General features: G+C 36.6%; 1 protein-coding gene across 3 annotated transcripts in view; it reads right to left on the reverse strand.

Moving 5' to 3' along the window:
* Window positions 1-25,242, reverse strand: part of LPIN1 (lipin 1) — a 75,074-nt gene that overhangs the window by 12,127 nt on the left and 37,705 nt on the right. For 2 of the 3 annotated variants that reach the window (XM_048934729.1, XM_048934726.1), the window contains 15 exons: window positions 24,957-25,157; window positions 23,543-23,638; window positions 22,437-22,771; window positions 21,932-22,051; window positions 20,904-21,011; window positions 15,936-16,062; window positions 13,946-14,255; window positions 12,864-12,957; window positions 11,443-11,630; window positions 10,272-10,365; window positions 8,959-9,028; window positions 6,049-6,141; window positions 4,688-4,764; window positions 2,469-2,613; window positions 823-971 (listed from right to left, as the gene is read on the reverse strand). In XM_048934729.1, the coding sequence (XP_048790686.1) occupies window positions 823-971; window positions 2,469-2,613; window positions 4,688-4,764; window positions 6,049-6,141; window positions 8,959-9,028; window positions 10,272-10,365; window positions 11,443-11,630; window positions 12,864-12,957; window positions 13,946-14,255; window positions 15,936-16,062; window positions 20,904-21,011; window positions 21,932-22,051; window positions 22,437-22,771; window positions 23,543-23,638; window positions 24,957-25,157 (2,207 nt within the window). The remainder of the gene's footprint in view (window positions 1-822; window positions 972-2,468; window positions 2,614-4,687; window positions 4,765-6,048; window positions 6,142-8,958; window positions 9,029-10,271; window positions 10,366-11,442; window positions 11,631-12,863; window positions 12,958-13,945; window positions 14,256-15,935; window positions 16,063-20,903; window positions 21,012-21,931; window positions 22,052-22,436; window positions 22,772-23,542; window positions 23,639-24,956; window positions 25,158-25,242) is intronic. The other variant, XM_048934728.1, reaches the window with a different exon arrangement.

The following is a 25,242-nucleotide window of genomic DNA, read 5'->3' on the forward strand; positions in this document are numbered from 1 at the left end:
CAACAACATTCTAACCTCTTCAAATAACCAAGCTGTCAGTTGGTCATATACAGTTATACTAGTTTCAACATATTTCCCACTCTACATAAAAGAAAATTATTTACAATACAGTAATATTTAAAAGTACAAAGAACTGAGCACCTCACTAGATCAATCGTTATAAGGATACACAGCAAGAAATCCAACTACTCTAATTATCTTGAATCTTACAGAGAAAAGATTTGGCAATGGATTAGGATTCACAGTAGTATTGTAAGGTGAAAGAATTCAATTACTGTCCAGACAAAGAGAAGAGTAGGTCTTATTTACTTTGCTGAAACTTAAGAAAATAGGAAAGGCAGAGGAATTAATTCATGTTGGCAACCAAAAAACAGTTTGCCCTTCAACTGATTAATTGCAATGGGAAAAAAAAGTTCAAGTGTCAGTTCAAATCAAATATTTTAATTTAGCCCAGATTAGTTTTGAAAATCCTTTTGTTCATTGTTTGTTTGTTTGTCTGGTTTTTTTTTTTTGCATCTATTGTACCTCATAAGTCTGATAGAGCAAGAAGCCTATGATTCTGCTGAACGCCCCGCAACACTGCTGTAAATGCTATCACAAAACACCAAAAAGGGAAACACTGAGAAGTGAGTGCTTGGCATGTTTCTTTATGAAGTAATTATTCTAGCCAGTGAATCTTGCAGTGTTTGAAAACAAACAAAACTGAAGCAGAGAAAAAACAGACTCCACAAAATACTGAAATACAATTCCTTTCCTCAAAATTCCCTGGTTTTCAGTCCAATGGACAGAGGCAAATAAATAGTCCCCTTTTCATGAACTCACCGTGTAATGGTTCCATCTATGTCAGAAATTATAACCTTGTCATCCCAATTCCATAGGTAAATGGTGCCTTCACAGCGGCAAGTACCTTGATATTGTGTTGTAACACTAAAGGTCACATCATTGGGACCATTCTTCAGCTTTAAGCTTTTCTGCAAGACATTATCAGCAGAATTATCAAGAATTTGAGCGTGTGAAACAGACATCATGCAGAACAGAAAGCTACAGATGGCCGTTGCTTTGGACACAACCTTACTGCTTTCAGCAGAGCCATTTTCTAAGTAAGGTCAGAAGAGATTCGTCACATATTTTGAATATGAAGCATTAATTTATGGAACAGAATGAAAAAAAAAAATCTGATTCATGGTAAGCAATATGAAGGAGCATCCTGAAAGGTTCACATGGAATAATGAATATGGAAGGTTTCTCATACCATGATAAAGATATACATATGGAGAGAGAAGCACAGGTAACAAGTAGTGCCATGAACAGTGAAAATGACAGAGTGCTTTTATGTGGATTTATGTTCTATGGATCCACACTGGCACATTTCTAGTCTATAATAACCCACCTATTATCCTTCAGTTTCCAAAGTTCCTTAACTTTCCCACCCCGCTGCCCTTCTCTTTCACTTAGGAATTAATTTGGCATGAGACTACTGATTTGATCTCTTTTTGTAGGCTTAATCATTCATTTTCACAAAACCTGTAGGAGTTTCTTGCTTTGAGTGTTCTTAGTTATATTCCACTGAATTGTTCAGTGAGTTAATATGCAAAATGAAGGTGTGAATGCAAAAACTGATGAATCCCATCTACTGTGCCATCAAGAATCCTATCTAAGAGTAGTGCTGACTTCTGCTAATTACTGTAAGGTTTATGTATTTTAAAAAGACATATATATTTGTAAGCAAGTAATATATTTGTGTAACCCTTGTTTTCTGCCTGATTTAGGAAGTTACAACCACATTTCATTCATCTCTTGGGAAAAATTCAAAATTCCTTTCAAACTATTTAGGAGTAAGCAATAGGCTGCAGAATGCTGTACTTCTCATATGAATTTCCTTTAGAAAATTAATTGGCTGTAGGAAAGATGACAAAAAATATTTCACTAAAGTAGCCCATTTTTCCAATATCCAATTGGCACGTGCAAAATATAGAGCAGCAACAGTTTTGTCACCATTAGTCAGAATGTGTTCTGTCACAGAGGAAGACAAGAAATTAATAGTCAGGCTTCATAGTGAGTGCACAAGTAGCTCTTTCAAAAGTTACTAACAAAGAACTGTATTTACATAAGAATGCCTGTCTGTTTATTACCGGGAGGGTGGTGGCAGAAAAGAGACCTCTGGGTTGACACAAACTTTACACAACACAGAAAGGATGTTGTTCCAGTATACTCAGATGCAAAACACTTCAGAAATAGTTTTGGTATTTGTCTAAATGGGCTCCAAATCTCTGAACCCCAGCACTTGCTGAAGGAACATTCATGTATAATACTGAGAAGAAAAAGGAAAAGATAGCTTTAAAGTTACTGTAAAAAGATGGAATTAAATGTAAGTAAAGAAATAATTAAACCTTACAAGTCTGGATAACAATATTGTTCTCGTTGCATTAGAAATGACATTTCAGTACAAAGATGTAAAACCAACTCACAAGCTGGTCAGAAGTTAGTCGAAGTGTTTTTTTGTAACTGATTCCAGACAATAATGAGAGATGACTCGAGTTGGCTTGTAATGACCCAAGGTTTTGTTTGGCAGCTCTAGGGTCTTCATCGCTCGAAGAAGATTCATCTTTTATTCTGGAACAGTGCACACAGAAAATGATGCTATCATGTCCGTAAATGCATCTCAGTATCCATTAAAAATGCATTAACAGTGAGTCACCAAATAAGTTATTGATTCTCTGATCCTGTTTCACAAGAGGTCATTCACAGCAGGGCTTTTAAATATATCAATGGAGTGCTGAATTTTCATTCATGCTTGCTCCCCATTATTAATACTTGGATTCCCATGGGGTCCCTTCCAACCCTCATGATTCTGTGATTCACTTGTCTATATGCTAGTTTTCATCACTTAAATTTAACAGATAACAATTAATTTGTTATGTTGACTCAAAAAAACCTCAGTGGTAAGTATTCATTTTTATATACATTGTTTCTTTAATATATTAAAAAATACTGAAGCTACAGAAAATTCTCATTTCTCAGTGCAAGAAAAAGAAGTTTGCTGTGCTGGTATTTTGCTGTGCTTTTTTGTTTGTTTTCCCTAACTTAGCAGTTAATAAAAGAATTTGGCAATCTGGTCATCCCTTCTCCCCTCTATTATGGGTGGGATACGACACCAAGTGATTACAATTTTATCATCAAAAAACTCCTTTTTCTAAAAGCAATTATCAGGTTATTCTTTTCCACGATCTGCAGGATTATCTCATTCAGGATAAAGTAAAAACAAAAAAGACCCACTTGATTGAGCTCATTTAGACAGAGGCAAAGTTTTTCTACAATACACAAAACTATCACTTAGAGAAGATAACATATCCCTTCAGATCCTGCAAATATAATCTCTGAAACTACTAAAGCTACTGGGTCTGTTTCCATCACAGCTGGACGTTCTTTGATGTCAGGAAGTCTTGACCTATCATCAAGATGGTATATGTCATGACTAACAACATTATAAAATCCATCTTATTATCCTTTGTAACATCACATCTCAAAAGCTTTATTCAACATCCCACTTGTGCTCTGTTTGTAAGCAATAAATTCTTAATGACAGATTTTTAAGATCAGTTAAAACTTAAAGAGCACTGACTACAGAATTCTGTCTGCTTGAAATCCTAACCCCACTTTAAAGCCTATCTTTCAACAACCATGTAAAAGATATCAGACCTAAACGTTACTTATCAAAAAAGGGAACTCAGTCTTTTTGATTCCTTTGTTAGATCTCAAACTCAGAGAACAGAGACAAGCAAACCAAGAACTACATCCCATTCTCCTGGAATGAAACTGCTTATAGAACTACAGCTACTCCATTTTTTTTCCAACCATGGTGACCCTTGAGTTTCACATAGTGAGTATAAAGCATATTTAAATCTGTATGATATGGCCCTCTTCAGCTCTAAGCACAACGTGTATGAGCTGTCTTTACAGTCCAAACTGAATGCACAGCAATGATACAAGATAGGAGAGCTGCCCCTGGCTATCTCATCCCCTCAGCAGTTTCTGGGGAAAACTAAGACTCATCATACAGAGCCTTTATGAGGCAGAGATTCTAGCTATACAGTATGATTAATTTGGAACATGAGAATGAACAGATTTCTGCAATCCTTAAAAGAACTAATAAAAAAAAAAAAAAATCCAGGAATCTTTCCTACCTATTGCATGTGAAAAGAAGCCTGGCAAGTGTTAGGCTCCTGAACTTCCTAAAATACGCAGGAAGAAATTAAAGTGTCAAGCCATAAATCAGGATTTTAGCACATGTGAACTGAAAACAACCTGGGATAACCTACGATGCTGCCTTGAAAACTCCAGAGATGTAAATAGTTTTGCAGTACTGCTTCAATTATTGTTTGCTTTTTTTTTTTTTGTCAAAGGGCTGGAATATGTGTCATAAAATTACCAGCCAAACCATAAGCTAAAAATGCCAAAGCACACTTGCAAGGTCTGCAACCTTCCCATGGCTTATAGCCTTGATAGCTGCACTTACACACAATTCATAATTCACTGCATCAAATATTTACTTCACACAGTACTTATTTTTCATTGCATTAAATATTTACTTTGTGCAGTACTTCTTGGTTCAAATATAGAAACAGCTTGATTTCACTTTTAAATTATAATTCTTGCTCATTTCAGGTAGAGGAAACTTCTTGGGTACCTGTTTGCCATGCTCATCTGTGAAGAGTCTTCTCCTTTAAGTCTACTCCCACTCATACCTTGTTCTGCCTTTGTTTCCTATAAAAATACAAGAAAGTATACAAATTCATGGAAATCTGATTAAAGAAGAAAAAAGTTACATGCAAAGAGCAAGTACAGTTTTTTTTCCCCATGCATTCCCTTTTACTTTATCCACGATTAAAGAGGGAAAATTGCATGGATTTCTTAAAGAATAAAGGCTGTGCAAAATAATTAAGCAATGTAAATATAAAACTCAGAAGAAGAATTAAGATTTAGTTTTGCACAGATACAAAACTCAGATTTCACATAGCTGGCACTCTTGAAGTTCCAGAATCAAACTACTCAGTTAATCACAAATAGCCAGATTTCACTTGAAAACCAAAACCATCTGGAAAAATAGAGTTACCTTCCACTGAATTATTAAAATCTTTAATCCAATAAAACATTCCACATTATTTTTACTCTGAGTCGATGCTAAGTTCTATCAATTCCTTCCCAGAAGAAGAAAGATTTTTGAGTAGTGAATGACTGGTGAGAAACAAGGAAGAATAAAACTTCCCCTTGCCCATTTACAGCTTTATAGATAAGCAAATGCTTCCACTGAGGAAGAAATTCTAACTATTCCAAGCTGCAGAAACTAAAATCTCAGTCTCTAAAGCTCATATCCACAGACCAGTACAGTGGTTATTTCAAGCAAAGCTAAGAGTTCATCTACTGAGGTACAACCATAAAACATATCTCCCCCAAGTACTAATGCTTCAATAGTATAAATGAATATGAAGTGGTTTTATTAGCCAACTTTAAAGATTAAACATGTCTAGACAGGAGATCAATATTTCATATAAAATTTTGCCTTTTTCACTGTGCTTTAATGTTCATTCATGGCTTTAAGGCTGTTACCACAAACTTCTAATATTCAGAAAAGAAATTTAAGATGACTTTAAAAGTAATGCAAGTTTTCCACCTTAAGTTTTACTGAACTTTACTGTGCACTCTCATCATAAAAATCTCTGTTCTTCAGCTGTGAGCAAAAACTGTAGAAAGGTAGGCAAAACATGTGGCACACCTCTTCAAATCTAGGCTCCCAGACGCAAATTTTGTTAGATAATACTGTCTCCCATTTATATAATGGAAAAAAAAAAAAAAAAAAAAAAAAGCAGAACCAAAATACTGCAAGCAAACATTTTAGATAGGGTCTGATTCTGAGGCATTCTGAAGGCATTCTGAAGTCAGACTTCAGATGCTGTTTAAACACTTTCAGCGTGCAAATCCTCAGCCAAAGTGGGTATGAAGCAAAGTTCTGAGGGATGAACTTGAAGGCAGCTGGCCTTTCCAACTTACCTCTTTAATAGTGCTGTTCCTCCCTCTCCAGGAAAACCACCATCTTCCACCTTTTTTGGGCATCTTGTCTCTCATTATAGATTCCACAGTGGCCTGTGATAAATGGATGGTAACATAAAAAGAAACCAAAACAAAGGACAACCTGATATATGTAAATGAAAGAGTGCAAATGCACAATTTTAACTGATAATAAACAGAATAAAAGTAAACATACTGTCTGCGGACCATAAATTCTACTAAAGCAAAATCTAATGGTATCCAGCACTGCTCTGAAGTAACTTAAACATGAATACTTATGGAATTTTTAAAAGAAAAAATGAAAAGGACAAAAATCAAAGGAGGAAAAAAAAGCATAAGTAGGTATTAGTATAATGCTAATAATGGAGAAGCTACTGGTTTGTTTGTTTGTGTTTTACATTACTTAGTGCAAATTATATTTTAAAAAAGCACAACAAACAAATGAGTAAAAAAGATCACTTCCTGAAAGAGCTGTCATGGAAAATAGTATTAAAAAATTAAAAAAAACAGCATGCAAGATGGTCATTTTCATTTATGAATAACTATGAAGTACATAACTCATAATAAGCTAGGATAAAATCAAGGAAGTTAGTAGTTTTAAATGAGGTTAGCATGATACTATGAACTTGACTGACAGCGTTAAGTTTCGTACTTTTTCTTTTAAACCTTTGCTAATTTCAATATTCTGTATATACTGTATTCCTAGTAGAAGAAAGTTTCTTCCAGTAACTATGATCAGAGAGATTTATAACAAGACTTGAATTCATCCAATCATGAGAGTGAGCAAAAAAAGCAGAAGGGGAAACACCACAATAAAGGTGGCTACGATGTTCAGTATGTCCTAGAATAGCTTAGCCACAGGTTTTGTGACAGCCTCTACTGTAAATGAAATATCAAAACAAAATTGCATTGTTGATTAGTGAAAAGAAAAAAAAAAAAAAAGAAAAAATCCAGAACTGATTCCAAGAAAAGCTAGCAGTTAAGAAAGAGGCCTGAGTTCAGGTTATGCAAAAATACACTTTTTCTCAGTTTTTTTTTCCCCACAGGTTTTCCTTCACTATCCTATCTAAAGTATAAGAGAAAAAAAAAAAAAAAAAAAGATGTGACAGAGGAATGAAGTTGAGCAAAGAAGTTGAAGTTTTTTTAGACGCAAAACGAAAACTGCAGATGGAGCTACTGAGAAAATAACAGTTGTTGAGAACAATGGCTACAGTTTAAAGATGTTATCAAACATATGGACAACCTCAAGCAGATGTACTATTGATTTTTAATTAGATAATGTATTTGCTTACAGTTAAGCACTTAAGTGTATTTTGCAGATTGTCGGGTTTTTTTTTAATAATAGCTTGAGCTTTCAATCACTTCATAAAGCCTGTTTTGATGAAGTATCTTAATATTACACCTTAGTTGCATTATTACAGCAAATCAAAATTCTTATAAGTAAGTAATTAAGAAAACCAGTAGAATGACTGGTAGCATAAACGAGTAATTGTGATTTCAGCAGTACAGTTTGAACTACTAAGCCTTTCCAATCACACAGACTGTGCCAACTATAAGTATTAGCTTCTTCACCCTATGAAAATTGTCTAGAAAGATACCAGTGTACAGAAAAGACAACAGTGAATTTCACATAACCTATATGAATAATGGTGCAACCATAAAATCATTGAAGGAATTGCTATTTCCCCTTAATGGAAAAAGTATTTCATACCTATTGCTTCTGCTTATTCTTCCTCAGCCAAAGACAAAACATTTGGATCAGGCATCTAAGTATTGAATTACAAAGGTAGTTACCCTGCACTGGAGGATTCAGGGTAACTACCTGCGTACTGCCACTGGAGACCAGTATGTGCTAATGGGATGAATCATGGCTTTGATGACAACTGGAATATTTCCAGTAACACACAAAAATAGCTAGTTCTGTGATGCTCTGAAATTCAAGCCTGATTTATCAAATGTTTAGGACTATTAGGATCAGTTTAATGTATTGAATCTGGAGCTGGACTCAATGATCCTTATGCATCCCTCCCTTTTAGCAATATTCTATGATTTTATATTGTCTGTCTGTATCCATAGGTGATGTGGCACTAAGACAGAAAGAACATAGTAGTAGAGTATTACTTCAAGTTTTGGCAAAAGAATTCACATAGATTAAATACAAAGATACACAAAGAGGTGCAAGGGACAGAAGTAAAGTTTAGTTTACAAAGCATGCCAAATCCATGGCCAACTAGGTTACAAATTAGTGCCAATGTTGATACTTACTCCTTTATAAATAGTCACAGTAACATGTATTTCTGTCCTGATCATCTCTCTGGCACTAGGTCACATGTAATCAGACTAAGTACATCAGTGTGTTTAATATAAACAACCATACAGCTGTCACAGTCATAGCTATCTGTCTCTGTCTACCTGGGATGGTTATGACCAACCAACTGAGAAATTGAGAACTAACAAGCTGTAGACCTTCCCCATCCAGTACTTAAGTTGCATTCAAGTAAGGTCAAAATCCTGGACTTCAATTTTTATTTGCTAATATATGCTGTACATAGATAAAATGAAGCAGGTCATCAGCATTCAGATACAGTAAACATTAAGGTGAGTCAATCTAACTTATGTTTACAATCTGTATTAATGCAGGAAAACAGGAGAAGATAAAGAGATCAAGTTCAAAATACTTGTAATTATCTTAGCTTAGAAAGTAAAAACTATTCACAGACCAAATCCAGCTTATACTACGAGCTAAATAAGTAAGACTAAGGGAATGGTTTAGTGTGAAAACACATGCCTTTATAACACAACCCCTTTCACCTGCCTTAGTTAATGATATGCCTTAATAAATAGCAAAACGTCAAAGCTTCCGCTCTGACCAACCTTCATATTCAATCTCACCTTTGGCAAAGGTTTCTGGAATGCCTGCATTGCCAGCAGAAGGGGACCAGCTGTTGTCCAGTTGTAGTACCTAGCATTTAAGAAAGACAATTGCTTTATTTTGTAATCCCAAAGTTCCAATACACAATTTAGTATTTATCATATAGTAGGTTAAACCTGTGAAGATTCTTTAGTACAGGTCCTTAATGCCTCATTAGCAAATGAGCTTCGTTTCTGGTTTTGTTTTTGGTTTTTTTTTTTTTTTTTTTTTTTTTTTGTTTGTTTGTTTGTTTTAAACAGGCAGCTTTCACTGGTTTTGCATCAAGTCACTACACAAATGTTAGGAACCTGAGTCTGTAGGATGTTAAACTTTTACTATGATGTGCTGAACACAGCTCAACTATTGTTATAGACTGTATTATGATTAGAGAAGTATCGTCCTCTCTTTCCAAATCACCAGTAGGCAGGTAAACGTTACTAAAAAAAAAAAAAAAAATTAGATATATGGCAGAGGAGAAATAAATGACTTTCCTCTCTGATGGAGGAGACAAGGTCATCACGTACTCAATCCCATATGCAATTAAAACTATTGCATAAGGATGCACTAAGTATCAGATTTATATGAGCAATTTCTATAACTAAGGGTAGTTTAAAATCTAACTGCAACACAAAGCCATCATCTCTCTTATACTCTAAACAGAAAATGCTAGCTGGAAGTGGCTGCAAAGTTAAAATACCCTCCAAACAACTGCATCTGGCATAGACCATAGCATTGCACTGCTCAGCAACACAAATATATGAAATAATATCTTTAGCCCTCCAGAAACAGAAGTCTCATACCCAGTGGGTGAATTCTGACAAATTCGGAAAGAATTATGCTTCTCTAGAGGCATATTAGCAAAAATATTCAGCTTTATAAACACAACTTATTGCATATGGAGGGTTTACAAGTAGAACATCACAATCCTGGAAATATTAATTATTCAAATTGGATCAAGGCAAGCCTTAGCAAGTTCACATCCTACTTCATTTTTACTCTACCAATTAAGAATGAATGCAATTAGTTTTTAGTACTAGTTTCTTGAAATTCAGATTGTGTCAGTTAGCTGTGGCAGGTGATCTGAAGCTCCTCTTCAGCCTCAAGGAGAACTGTAAGTAAAAGCTTGAATTCACTTGAAAGCTGAGTCTTTCTAAATGAATCTATGCTACAAAAGTTCAAAACCTATTTTTCAGCTATAGTGATGTTGGTCTAACACAACAAAGTACCACAGCAGAGCTTTAGTTGCAACAGTAAGAATCATTTCTCCTTACTTACTCCATGGAAATATACTTACTTATTTCCAATCTTAACCACAAGGTTGGGGTCATCAATGATAGCAGGATTGTCCACAAACTGCTGATATGTTACTGCATGTTCTAAGAATTCTTCTGTTGGGGAAAAGAAAAAAGCAAACAAGTCATGCTTTTATAGATTCCCCCTGGGATGGGCCAGTCTAAAAGAAAACATATTGCTTTCACACTCAGTGCTTGCCCTTGATTACTGGGGTACTGAGATCAGTAGAAATACTGAAGCAAGACATTCAGAAATTTCAATCTCAGAAGATTCTGAAGGTTTCTTTGTGTACTGCTGGGCATTTTCCCCTTCAAAATACAAGCTAAGAGAAAGTCTAGGGATAGAACTGTGAGGAGGAAAATTAGGCTTCTAAGAAAAGTAGGGAGTATTTCCTCATGCCTTTTACTGACCCTTTGTCCAAATTAGGAATAGAACCTGGTGGGCTTAAACATGCATAAACCCATAAGCAAAAACATGACCATTTGTACAGCTTACAGTAAAATAATAATCACCTATGAATAAACACCTTTTCCACTACTGCAGCTCCTTCAACAAAATCCCCACAGTTTACAGGTGATCTGAATAACAAGCATAACTCAAATTACAATATAATCAAAATGCATAATAACTAGCTTCTGAACAGTAATCAGCATAACATCAGGCTCATGGGTTTATGACTCCATGTTATTGCAGAATTTGCATTTTTTAAACCATTTATCTTCATCGTATGCAGCTGAAAGTTTAAAGAACCAAACACTCTCAAATGATTTCTCTCAAGAGTCACACAAGAAATGGAAGGCACAGCAGCTGTTGCCATCTACAGACCAGACCATCTTTTTAATTCCTGGCATGGACAGCAGAGTACTTCCTGGCTATACATTATACCAGGTAACAAAAGCACCATGCACACTACTATGATATAAAATCGGTATTATCAGGAAACACACACACATTTTTCAAAAACATAGCATACATTAGATTACTAAAAGCTGTTAAAAACAGTGAAATGATAAAGACCTTCTAATTATGAAAAGAATCTAAGAAATTTGTCATTTCAGGAAGCGTTTTCTAAACATATTCCTACATACAGCCACAGGAGGGCACTGCTCCCCTGATAAAGGACGCTCAGACTTGGTTGAGCGCACACACCTGTATCGCAGGTCAATCTATACCTTTGGTTATCTCTTTGTTGTCCGTGAGGCCTCCACAGAGAGAAATGGCAATGGAGGGCAAATCTCTGGTTCCATCTGAGGTGCTTTCAACGCCACTGTCAGCACCTGAGCTCCCAAAAGACTGTGGAGAATGGGTGGCAGACCGTGGCCCTGTGTCATTTGCGTTTCTGTTTTGTATGTTATCTCCACTGAAAAAGAAAAATCAGACATTCATTCTTCCCCTATCCATTCCTAAATTCTCTCTCTTCAACATCATACTGTTTAGATCAGATGCATGCTGAAGAATAAAAAGAAATAAATTTGCTGGCTTTTGCCACAAATTTAAACAAAGTAGCACAGATCTCACTTGTCCTTAAGAATTAGATCACCTCTAAATTTCCTAAACTACCCATGTATAATTACAGTTTATTTACAAGAAGAAAAAATAATATACAGTAAAAGCTTAGTGGATAAACTAAGATGGCTATAATCAAAATTTATACTAGGAGAATTGTTCCCAAACAAAGTTTGTACATTTGTCAGATATGTATATAAATGTTTTGAATATTGAATATGCATATAAGCATATACAAGCTATTAGAAATTGAAAATTTTAAGAGGATACTGTTATTTATTATTTCTTAAAATCAAATGTATATAGGCGAGATCATTATGAAGAAACGCAGGCTCATCAAGTTGCTTTTTCGTTCCAGATTTATATGAATGCATTTGAGAATGGAATTTGCAATCCAACCTCCTCCTTCGTGTTACTGATCTTTCTCTGTTCTGTTGAAACACCAATGTAACAACAGCTGATTTTAAGCAAACAAGAAAAGAGAAATGGAAGCCACTTTAATTGTTGCTCACCTACTTTAGTGAAATGACTAGAATGTGATGGACAAAGAAGATGTGAAACGTGAAGAGATTCCGATAAAGATTGAAAAAAGTTCCAATTTGTTTGGGATGAAATACTTTTACAAGAAAGTCTACCATGCATCATTAAAAAATGATTTTCTAACATATTGTTTATAGGTCATTACCCACAGTAGAACAATATAAGAACAATAGTTTTATGCTGGTAACAGTAAGGTACCAGTAATGAGCAAGGACATGGGGATATATATATATATCCCATGGCCAACTGTTCTCCCAGGGCATGTGAGTAACACCCACAAACATCAATGTACATTATGTCACGATCCACAATCAATATGTGACGCTTGGTTTACCAACATGTAACATCAATTTTGAGCACAGCTCTTAGGCCCAAATACCAAGCCACCTAAAGGCCCCAACATTTCTACAAACTGTGGTGAAGACTGAAAGAAAATAAAACTTTCTTTTGAAGAAGAGGCCTCATCTGGGTGGCACAAACCGTTTGATCTCAGTGGAAAAGGAAGAAAACTACACAAGCAGCAGAAGTGTAAGCAAACAACTTATACTTTTTGGGGAAGTAAAGCGCAGCAACTTCTGGATCCATGTCAGTAAGGTCATCTAAATAGACACCGTCAGCACCAAGATGCCGGCTTCGTTTGTCTGTAAGGGATGGTAGAAATAAGTCTATTAACAAGTCTCTTCTGTGTAAGAAGTCTGAATTGGTACTGCTATTTAGCTATTCATTTTAGGATTGAGAAAGAAGACAAGTCGTAACAGTCTGTGAACTGCAGTTGCATAAAATAGTACTGCCTAAAGTTTCAAAACAAGTTGCTTGTATACATTGCTCACACTTGGAACACACAAATGGAAAAACAGAGGAGAATTGTGAGATATGCTGCAGCTTTCCTCATTCAGAGGATTGACTGGGAATTGCAAACTGTTGGTCACTAACTTGGGCTTTTTTGACTTCAAAGACATCAAAAAGTTTGTGAAAATTGCTATAAGCTTGTATGCTTACTGATAAAACATACCTGCACAAAGCAGGCTTATGTAGAATTCTCGTAATTATAAAATAATCAGAGCTCTAAAATTTAACATTTTGTAAGCAAGTATATTTTACATGAAGACTAACATTTGCAATAAAATACAGTAGATACAGATCCCAAAAGTTAGGAAACAAATGCAGACATCTCACAAATTCAAGACAAGATGCATACCAAGAATATATAACTAAAATTGCTCAATTTAGAGTATATCTATTGTTTGTGTAAAAATCCATGCTACATCACTGTACAAGAACAGAGACTCAAGTACCAGCCATGCACAATAACTCTGAAAGTGGTCAGAGCAAGTGAATCAACAGATCTAGAGTGGGAATGTGCCAAAAACAAGATCTCTGAATTCAACCATATTTGAGGAATTTGGAGCAAATTTTGCAGCCTTGCCAAAAATACCCAACAAATGAAAACTTCTGTCCTTCTATACTGTGAGCAACTCAGGTTTTGAATGTTCTTTGTAAAGTGTATTCCTTTCCAAGTCTGAAAGTGTCCTAAGGGCACAGATTAATTTATATGGCAATGGAGTGCTTTATCACCATGAACTTTAAAAAACAAAATCATACATGTAAATATGAAGAATCAAGTTTTACCTTTCTTTCTGGAAGGAGAATCCATCTTGCCAACTGCCTGAGCTGAGCAAGCCGCAGCTTGTTTTATATCCTCATTGGCAGGCAACGATAGTACAGCTGCTCCTGCAGATTCTGTCTCTGGCTTATTTGTCTCAGCTGGCAAGGGCTCAGTTTCATCAGCAGTTGCTGCATCAGTCTGTCCAAGGACAGGTAGAGGAGACACACCATTAAACTCCTCTATAGGAGCACTCTGGATGACCCGAAAGTGAGTGCTTTCAGAAGGATTTACATCGATTGTGTTGGGTTCCTTAGCTTTGATCAAAGAACTCGCCTGTAAGGAAAAAAAAAAAAAAAAAAAAAAAAGACTGCTATACAGAAAAGCTCTTAAAAAAATGCAATAGTTTCACCTGTACAATACAAGATCAGATTCTCAAGGTGAGCAAGCCACAAATAACTGAGTTTGATGCTTCAAAATACAATAGCCTTTTACTGCACTACTTGCTTGTAAGTATGTTTTATATATAATGTTTATATATATACACACACACACACACACAAATATAATATAATGCAGCTGCATCCTGGGTCCAGGAAAATTTTGTTCTACAGTGGGTTCTGCAGTCCTCATTTCCCACACACCTGTGTGAGAGCACATCACAGCTCCCACCTGACCTCCTCTCTTTCAGCACAAAGTGCAGCTTTGCCTTAGAAAGTAACCCTGACAAACATTGTTGACTAGAGTTCTCATACAATCAGAATGCTCCCAGGGAAAAAGATGTGGCTTGCTGTAACTTATCAATACTCCAGGTTAAGTTTTTTCAGCTCTCTATAGGCACAATTCTAGATCTCCCTGGAGTGCAAGACATGAGGCCTTCTTACAGAGGGAACTGCACTACAACAGCAGCTGTACGGCTACTGTAACCTTCATGTCAGAGCAAGCAAACATTTACAAGGTGATGAAGAGCATCCAAAGCTTAACTCCCACTTCAGACATGGCCAGATAAATTCACAATAGCTTGGTTATCGACACAGATAGGGATTGCAAAGGGAAGAGTCTCCGAGAATAAGATCTGCAAGGCCTACTTTGCTGGCCTGCATAGCGTGGGTTGTCCCTTTATTCTGCTCCTGTCCCATTGCTCCCTACAGTCCTTCCTGCAGAAAAGCCAGCCTTCAGCAGAAAGAAGCAAAAGCTGCATACTCTGTGCCCCCGTAGCTGCAACATGTCCTTGTAACTAGCAATAGGACAAGAGAGAAAGGCCTCAAGTTGCATAAGGGGAGGTTCAGACTGATATTAGGAATAATTTCTTCCCAGAAAGAGTCATGAGGTATTAGAACAGGCTGCTCAGGGAAGTTGTGGAGTCACCATCTCTGGAAGCATTTAAGGAAAGGGTAGATGTCCACCAAACCTGTCCCTAAGTACTACAACAGGACTAGATGACCTTAAGATCTGCTCCAATCTTAACGATTCTATCATCATTGTTTCTCTCACCCACAGGCAGGTACAAGTCCTCAATCTCTTGTCCTGAATGAATGCTCTGACTCAGCAGCTCCCATAAGGAGACAGACACACCTGACCAGCAGCGCACTCAGCTGCATATGGCTTGGCAGACAATGCTGCTGGCACACCACAGATTCTGCCATCTAGCAGAGCTCTCAGAAAAGCCAGATGGCCTCAGGCTGGACACAGGCATCAAGCCAGTCAAGTCAGGACATCCAAGAAAGCTGCACATCTGGGCATGTGAAGATTTGTTGACAATTGCAGGTGTTTCTGGATATATATACACTCAAACAGCCACTTTCATTTTTGGTGAATCAAACTGCTAACACCAAACACCTACTTTGCATCTAAGGCTCTTTAGGAACAAAATGCAATTTTCCTACATGAAACCTTACAATTTCATGTGAAAATGGGATCTCTTCTCCCTTCAGGAGCCTGCAATAAAGTAAGCACATTTTCCCAATCAAAGCACAACAGATGCCAGCAAGGAATTAAACTGATTACACCACATACCTTCGTAGCCTGTGGTAGCTCTCCCCAGGCCCAGTGCATGTGTGGATTCTTTAGTCCACTCCTGTCTGTAGATTTACTGACTAATTCTGAATCACTTTGAGGAGTAGGAGGACGTGAGCCTGATGGACTGAAGAAAAATAAACAAGAAAAGAAGTAGTACTTACTACAGAAATACTACAAAACCAAAAATAACCTTGACACAGTAAGCACATTACAAATTGACATGCACCAGTCCAAAGTGTTGGAAGTTTTATGATTATTATCAGCCAAATGAGACAGTATGAAAGCAAGGAAAAACATTTCAAACAGTTCAGGATCTTCTTAATACTAGCACACAGTGGTCTCATCATCTGCCATCTTTTAGTAACTGCCATCACAGAAGCAGACTTCAAGAAGATGAAAAAGATGAGATGAGCACAGGACCTGAATGTTTCAGAAGATTCTTTTTCCTATGTGGAAAAAAAAGAATTTGGAATGGGGATGGCACCAGAAGCAGTAGATGAAAAGATGTTAGTATTGTTACAATGGACATGAAGTATAGAAGTGATTCACTCGGATCAACAAGACACCTTACCCTGACTAAGTAATTAACCTAAAGGTATTCAGTTTATTACTTCTTTTTACTGACTTGTTCAATTCCATCCCCATATACATGTTTATAGGGAAAACAGCAGGAGTAGTACACAAAGAAGTTGAGTGATCCCAACAGAAAAATATTTAACTTTTTGTTTTGCTGTACTGGAATATAAAATCATTTATTTATCAGGATATTATCAGTTTTGCAACATATTTTTAATCTGAAGTCAACAAAGTGAAGTCAATTTAGTCCTTAATAAATGATGCACTGATTTCAAGGGTAAAAGGAAAAATCATAATTATCTACTCTGCCTTTCTGCGTGATGCAACTCCTAGAATTTCACCCCAAAAATCTCTGAAGAAAGCCCATTATTTTTTGAGCCACAGAATTTATGGCTGTTTGAGAAGTCATTGGTATATTCATTCCATCTTGATTCACAAACCACAAGAAAAAAAAATAATAATAATAATCCACAACATTCATAGATCAAGGGTTCAAAGCTGAGTTATCTTCACTGTTAAAAAGCTTTCTACATTGGTCCAAGTTCTTCATGTTTGTTTGTTTTTTTTTGTTTTGTTTTTTTTTTTTTTTTTTAAACTTTCTTCTAAATAAACTGAATCCACATGAATATCCAAAATAGCTTTGCTCTTCCAAAACAGGACAGTTTTGTAGAGTATGGTGGGGAACTCAATGGTTACAGGCAAATAACTACTATGCACTTACATAAAACAGCTTTGAAAGACCTGTGAACTTCAGTCCTGAATATTATCAACTTTATCTGCATTATTGCTTGTTTTTAACTCTGCTGCACTGGGACATATCTTGAATATGGAAACATGAACACTCTTCAGCTACAAATGATTAAATTATAGAGTTTATAAAAGGACCAAATACTCATTAGTCCATAAAGTACCATCTGACACATGAAGGAATTAATGAAATACATTGTAAAAGGCAATTTCAAGCTCCGAGGATTTAAGAAATGCCTGGTGGCATTTTCAATATCTTTCACTAGCCCACTAGCAAATTTCTAGAACTGGCAATACGCATCTAGGGCCCACTGAAAATTTGCATGTTAGGAATCTGGACACTTAAGAAAGTCTTTGCCAACAATGATCCTATTGCAACTTCAAGCTCCAAAAATCTAACTTCAAGGAAGCATTATCACCACACTAATCAGTGCATTATAAACATTTTAACTTTCAAAACACCTATTCTACTTCAAAAAAGCCTTCTGTCCAGGCTTTGGGGTGTATTCAGATCAAACTCCCACCTTACTCAGCCAGACAACTGAAGAGAATACAGGCATTAATTCAGCTTGGGCTAGCAACTGCATTTTGCAGTGAGAATACAGACCAAGGAGTGGAGCAGAGGGGCCTTGCATTTCCCAGAATTTTCTCTGAAAACACAGTTTTCTTACACACACAACTAAGCGAAGAAGAACCGTGACATTTATTCCCAGACATACATGTGTAGGTGCTTGAAACAGCATACGTTAACACTGAGTTCTGCTCTGAGAAAGCTCCTGATGCAAAAAGGCTACTACCCACTCTCCTAAAACAGAGCACACACCATCTCTTGAATTTTCAACACAAGTACAATACCCATTTTACATGGAATAAATACTAACACAATACCAGAGGAGACCATAATTACCGTTGCAATGGCATCTCAGTGTAAAAGGTTTGATATCAAATCAGAATGTAAACACATCTATAAGGCAAAGAGAATAAACTATGGTCTTGTTTACAAAAAAGAATACTAAAACATTTTTACCTTTTATATAATCTAGAATATAAACTGGAATTTTCCAAGCCATCGAGAAACATTAGTATGGAGTTAGAGACCTTCCAGTGAGAGCTGTTTTTCTATTAGAGAGAAATATCCTTCTTACTTCATACTATCTTGTTTAACACTCAGCAGCTACTCTCTCCCCACATAATACCCTTCTGGAACAGCAATTTATGTGTGCAGAAGGCAATTATGCAAACTATAGTCTTGCTTATTTACTGTCTGTTTGCATAGTTCTACCTCCATGTATGTGACGCCAGATTTGTCTCCTTTATCTGTGCAAGGACTATTTTAGCTGCTATTTCCCTCAAAATATTGCTACCAAAGTAACATCATACTGGAGGCTAATAAAGCTGACAACCACTTTTTTTTTTTACTCCACTATCATAGAATCACCAAGGTTGGAAAAGAATCATCCAGTCCAACCATCCACCTACCACCATTTCCCACTAAACCATGTTCTTCAGTACATGTAAACATTCCTTGAACACCTCCAGAGTGAGTGATTCAACCACCTCCCTGAGCAGCCCATGCAGCACCTGACCATTCTTTCAGAGATTTATTTCCTAATGTCAGACCTGAATCTCCCCCGTGCAACTTGAGTCCATTCCCTCTAGTCCTATTGCTAGTTACAGTAGAAGAGACTGAAAATGCTATATGAAATTAAACCTTGGATTAGTGTTATACTTGCACTAGGAAGGTCAATAAAGCTGAACTGCAAGATCACATAGGATTTGTAGTTCAGTGATATTAATCTAGAAGCAATTCCCTAAATAAAAGACTCCAAAGGATTTTTATTTCTTACACCATCAAGACATTTGTAACTCAGGCCAAGCTATACCTCGCCTTTCATACAATTCTTCTGTCCTCAAGTCAGGCACTGACGCAGCCCAGATGAATTTCTACCCCCTTCTACAGATTGCTGAAGATACTGCAGATCAAACTAGAGCTACCAGTCCTGCCAGCAATGCATAAGGGCAAACTCAATCATTTAGGCAATCTATCCAATCCACATATCCAATCCATAAACACCAAATACTGGTGTCCCAGACCTATAGATTTCTTCATACAAGCTGTGCATGCAATGAATGTAGTCTGATGTCAAAGAATTAGGAACTTGGACTGTGGCTAGCAGCTCTATAGCAGGAAACCACGCTTATCTAAGAAATACTTCCTACTGAAAACAAGGAAAGCCCAAGAAAACAGCAGTGTGATCTGCAAAAAAGTCCTGACTTGACCGAAGTCAAACAAACTGCAAAAAGATAGGCAGAAGGAAAGGGAGGTACCTCATTTACATTCCAGAACAACTGTTCAGAGTTTCTGAGCCTCCTTTTGAGTGATCACAGTAGCATTTCTGATCTCATACAGAGGAAAGGAGCTGTAGACAGAGAGGGCCTTATCTAGACCAGTCACTACAGCACTTTAGCTGCAAGTCTCAACTGCAGGACAGCTAAACTCCAGATCAAATTTGATGGAGCCATACAGGGCATATTATTTGTTCAAGGCCCACTGGTGCATACGCTCTACCTTCCCATGTAAATACTGGGGAGAACATCCCTGACTACCCCAGGATTTCACACAGAGTAGCTGTTGTTATGGCTGTTTAGGCTATAAAGAGTAGATCTCCAAGCTGGGAAACCCTTAAGATTTTCAGTTTTTAATACTACCTTTGGTATCTAGCTTGGTATCTATGTTGAGATAAGCAACGTGCAATGTAGTCTGATTCACTACTCAAAGCTTCCCCAGCACTAAAGGAGAACCAAGACACCATATTCAGACACATAATTTAGAAGGTTTTACTTAGTTGCTATAACATCTCTCCACTAACTGGAAAGAAAGTGCCTGGCTGCAGAACCTTGAGACACCTTGAACACAAGGCATCTACAAATATCTCTATCTACTTTCAGATTTGTAAGAAGTCCAAGGTCAGAGGATGCCCACACTACAGCAGAGGCATAACTGTGGGTCTCCCAAGTTTTAGGCTCTATCTGTTGTGCCATCTTTCCGCCTAAGATGCACCCCATTCCAATCCAGTGTGCAGAGAGTATTTCAAAGCAAGCAACAAGAGAAAAAAGAGGTTCTGTTTTGACATTTGGCTCCTCCCATTTTAAAAAAAAAAAAGCAGAATTTGTATTTCTGAGTTTTAAAGGTTGTGTTTTGCTTTTACTTTCACTGGTGAAGAAGTAAACTCCTCAGGAGAAACAATGGATAGAAATGTCATTTAAATATATATTAACTGTAAAAAGGCACATGGAAATGCCAGTCTTCAGAGGACTGCAAACCTTCACTAAGTTCCTTCTCCTTTTTGGGGGTATCATCTTAATGAACTTATCTTTAAACTAGGTCTTCAGTGCCCTGATTTGATGGATACATTAGCTACCCTCATTCAACGTGTGATTCAAGGCAACCTACCTCCAGCCAGTGCTCACACAGAAGAGAGGAAGTGATTTCCAAAGTCACTTTCATTAAAGTGTCTGGGTTAGCAATGAGTACAGTTATAAATACAGCAAAGTTCACGTGCAATTAATGTGCCAAGAGCATATTAATGCATTAAAAGGATTAAAGAATAGCACAGAAAAGTGGGAGAACAACTGTTCTACCTGTCTGAAGGAGAAAAATGAGAAGACTGATGAGGACAAGAGTTAGATAGGCCACCATCTACTGGAACAGTGAGAAGAGAGGATTGCCCTGTGCAATCTATAGGTTTACTGGACAACACAACATGTTGGTAAGAAAAAAAGAAATAAAACAGTGTCATTATTCACAACTAGTGCTGATTAACATAAGCTCTTTGTGTATTAGCTATGTAAATGATGAATTTACATCTAGAGTTTTCAAAATACAGAATATTGCAATCCAGAAACAAACAGAACATACAGTAAAAAAAAAAAGCCACTGAGGAGGCAGGGTATTGACACATACTATCACCAGCTAATCTCATTAAGCTATACAGTCAGTGCAGAAAGTTTATTATAGAATGCAATGTAAAACATCTAAATTAAGCCTCTAAAATCATTTCCTTGCTTTCCTTTCTTCCATTCCTCACCCACAGAGACAGTTCATTAAGACATACCATAAAGTCTTACTGATACTGCCCCACTTGAAGTGGTGTACAGCCACATAAACACACACACTCTTCATTCTTATTTTAATGAATGCAACTGACAACAAGATATCAATTTCTGATGGTATTTCCCAAATACCAGGAATGGACATGAACATTCATTTAAAAAAAAAAAAATAAGTATAATCAAAGTATACTTATTGAGTATACTCAAAGTGCTTAAAGTTTTACATCTCTGCGTTGACTGACATGCTTAGAAAGTGTGTGCATCAGGTAAAGATTCAGCTTTGACAACACATATAACCTCTTTGAAGTACACACATCTGTTAATACCACTGCTTGCACATAAGTATTCTTTAGAATTTGTGGGCCTGAATTTGTATGCACGTGTTTGTTAAATCAAGGGCAGAGTTAACCTGAAATTGTTCTACAGTATGTGATTTCATCTAGCAGTTGACAGTGATCATGTTTGTTGTCAAAGTTTTCATAAGACTTCATATAGCACTAGCATGTAAGAAATTAATGAAAAGAGAACTATCTAGGACTGTACCATCAGAAAATTACCTTTGAATAGGTGACCATTCCCCATCTGAACGAGGGTATGATGAGGACTGAGAATAAGTAGACACAGCAGGTGCCTTTATATCAGATACATCATCAACAAACACATCCGGAACAAGAATCCTAGGAAGAGACATGACATTAAAAAAAAAAAAAAACATTTTATTACTCAACCATTACACACTACAGACAGCTGGGGTGGGAGTAAAGGGGGGAAAAACACGTACTGCAAAGAAGAATTGACTTAACCTGAAGTAAAAAGACAGAGAAATGTCATCTGATTCACACCTTCCTAGCCCACAGCATGACTAAAGACTGTTCTTTTTTTAAGTGCCATTTTCATTATTCCTGATAGTAGCACTCTGATAGCTTTCTAGCCAAAAGCTGTTTCTAAGAGAGAATGTTTATCAGCCATGTGTACCAACTTCAAAATTACTGTCAGAGGTACAGAATGGAACATTAACCCTGCATTAGGTTTCCATTATACATCTCCATTCCACTGTGATACCTTGAATTGTCCAATGGTTCCTTTTCTTCCTCTGAGCTAATCTCTATAGGAAACATGTCTTCATCTTCTGATGTGTCTCCAATGTCTTCTCTTTTTAAACTGTCTATTTTGTGGGTAGACTTCCTCCTCTTTTTTCTTCTCTTTTTCACAGAGCTACAGACTGGAGATGTTTCATTACCAGGCTGGGATCCATGAGCTTGGGGTGGTACTTGTGAGGATACACTGTTGTCCAGGTTTCTTATCCTGTCAATTGAGTTCCTCTTCAGCTGAGCTTCCATTAACACAGTTCCCTCAGACAGAATGGGGGACGTAGAGAGATGATAAGGAATTACTTCCTGAGAAAGAAATCCAAAACATGCAAAAAAGTTAGTTCTTCTGCCAGTCATAAATATAGATCTAAAATCCACACACAATCAACAAAATTTAAGACATCACTCAGAAAACTAATGATTTGATATCTGGAAGCTCAGCAAGATTCCTCTGTAGAAGAATTTGAGAATTCATTCCACTTTGTACAGTAACAAAAATTAAGGGCTTTACTGATAGATTACTTCACACAGGGACTACTCAAAACAAGTGTGACCGACAGACTTACATAGGCTAGTACTTAATTCCACAGTTCAAGAGCAGAAATTTTCATTTAAATACAATTCACATGAATTATAGTTGCAGGATCATGTCTTTGGCAAGTACCACAATTACTCTGCACACAAACGTTTACAAGGCACATGCACTTTATGCTGGCAGTCTGCTGAGTATGTGTGTTCAAAGTCAAGATTTCTGAGAGAAAAAAGAAGCTGTGAAAATACCATCCTCTGCTGTACGCATCTTTGGATCACATGAACTGTGTACATGTTATTTCTGTTCACACACTGAAATGCATATAAGCCCGTAATTTTTAGTTATGTGATGATTTTCTTCAGGTTCTTTCCAACCTCAGCAATCAAGAAAAAGTTCAGTACTGAGTTCCAATAGCAGAAAAATATCCAGAAACTTTCAAACTTACAGAACAGATAAAAATACATTTTTCAACAAAATCTCTAAATTCAGAATTGACTTTGAATAGTAAGCACTGTGTTTTAACAAACTGGAATTTTGATTCTTACCTGATTGTTATCCATCTCCTGCACAAAAAAGGCTTCTCCATTGTCTCCTAGTTTCATGTGCAAATCTACAGCCTCTCCATTAATTTCTATGTCAACCTGGAAGTCAGTAACATTTTTGAAAATTAAAACAACATTGTTTTAGATACACAGTTCATGTTCAGCTATCCTACCTTTGTCAATGGACAAATACTTCTCAGTGCAGCACAGGAAGCCTCCTCATTAACAAAAAAAACCACTCCACTCCACTTGTGAAGGGGCAGGGAAATTTTCTTGCCCTTCACAAGGCCATCAGTTTTCAGGATGCTGCCCTAACTTATTCAGCTCATTGTTGTCTAGCTCCCCAGGAAGGTTTATAGCCATTACATAAAGCCCTGAATCTTTTTAATTGAAATTCTAGATGCTTCATTTGCCACATAAATCTTTCCTCCCTTTTAATTCACAGCCTAATTTTTCAGAGTGCAGAAAGTGCTTCCACATACGAATTTCTAATATCCTGTCTTTCAAATTAATTAAGCAAGTACTATGAGAAGCAGAAACAAAAATGTTTTTTTTTTTTTTTTTTATTCTCAACACGATCCACATATTGATTTCTTCCATGCATTTATCTTAGGGCTGTACAGCACCAACCATTTCCATTTCTTCTCAGGAACACTTCTCTCTTTGCTTATAACCATTTTTGCCACTAACTTCTTTTTCACAGTATTTATGGAGGGAAGACTTGGACAACCTACATTTACATCTCCAGAAATTGTACGTGTTTGGCATAGGAACAATTTCAACTGTTATCCATTTTAATTGTTTGCATTCCTTTTTGATTTCGGTAAGACTTAAAGAATGATGACATTTGAATTTTTCTGCTGAATAATTACAGATACACTCTCAGCTCAAACTGTATGTGCTTATGAATTATTTCCTAAAATAATGCATTAGTCACTGGCAACTTCTGATCCTATACTGTATGGCCAGGCCGTTCAGCTTGATTACATTTATCTGAAGTCCTCACTGCTTTTTCTAGCTTTGATTTGTCTTAGTATTCTTTACCTCAAAAATATTACCTCGTTGTAAATCCCTTTTTTTATAAATACCAATGCACATAGTATAAAAAGTCATCTTTCAACGTAGTCACTAATGAAACTGAGAATATGCCCAAATTAGCACATTCAAAGTTCTGCTCTATTGAAAATAAACACTACAAATTTCATGGTTCCTTTTTATTATTACAGTCAACGTCTTATAAATTATGCTTAGAAGTGTGGCAGTCTGTAATAACTGTATTAAGTGAAAATTGCTTCAATTTGAGCACTTTGTAAAGAACGTCTAAAGAAAATCTTGTCTAACATACAGAGTATCTAGTAAATTTCATACCACTGGAGTCAAATCACAGACAGAATATATCCAAAGTGTCAATTCTTACCACTTTCTCCCTGGAACGCAGAACTCCCATTTTCCCAAAGCGGACGTGGAAAGGAGAACACTGAAGATTTCCATCCGGCTGACGTACAACAATTACATCAATACATCCCGACAGCGTGGCTGGGTTTAGTCCCTTGTAGAGTTCCTTCACAGTTACAAACACTTGCCCTGCTAACTGTCCAACGTAGTTCATGGTTTGGACCTGAAAAGCAACAGATAAAACAGATTAGGTTTAGAGCTCTGCTTTATATTGTAAAGACATTTGAGATCGAGACATTTTACATTCC

The sequence above is a fragment of the Lagopus muta genome, chromosome 2, assembly GCF_023343835.1.
Source record: "Lagopus muta isolate bLagMut1 chromosome 2, bLagMut1 primary, whole genome shotgun sequence".
Taxonomy (NCBI): Eukaryota; Metazoa; Chordata; class Aves; order Galliformes; family Phasianidae; genus Lagopus; species Lagopus muta.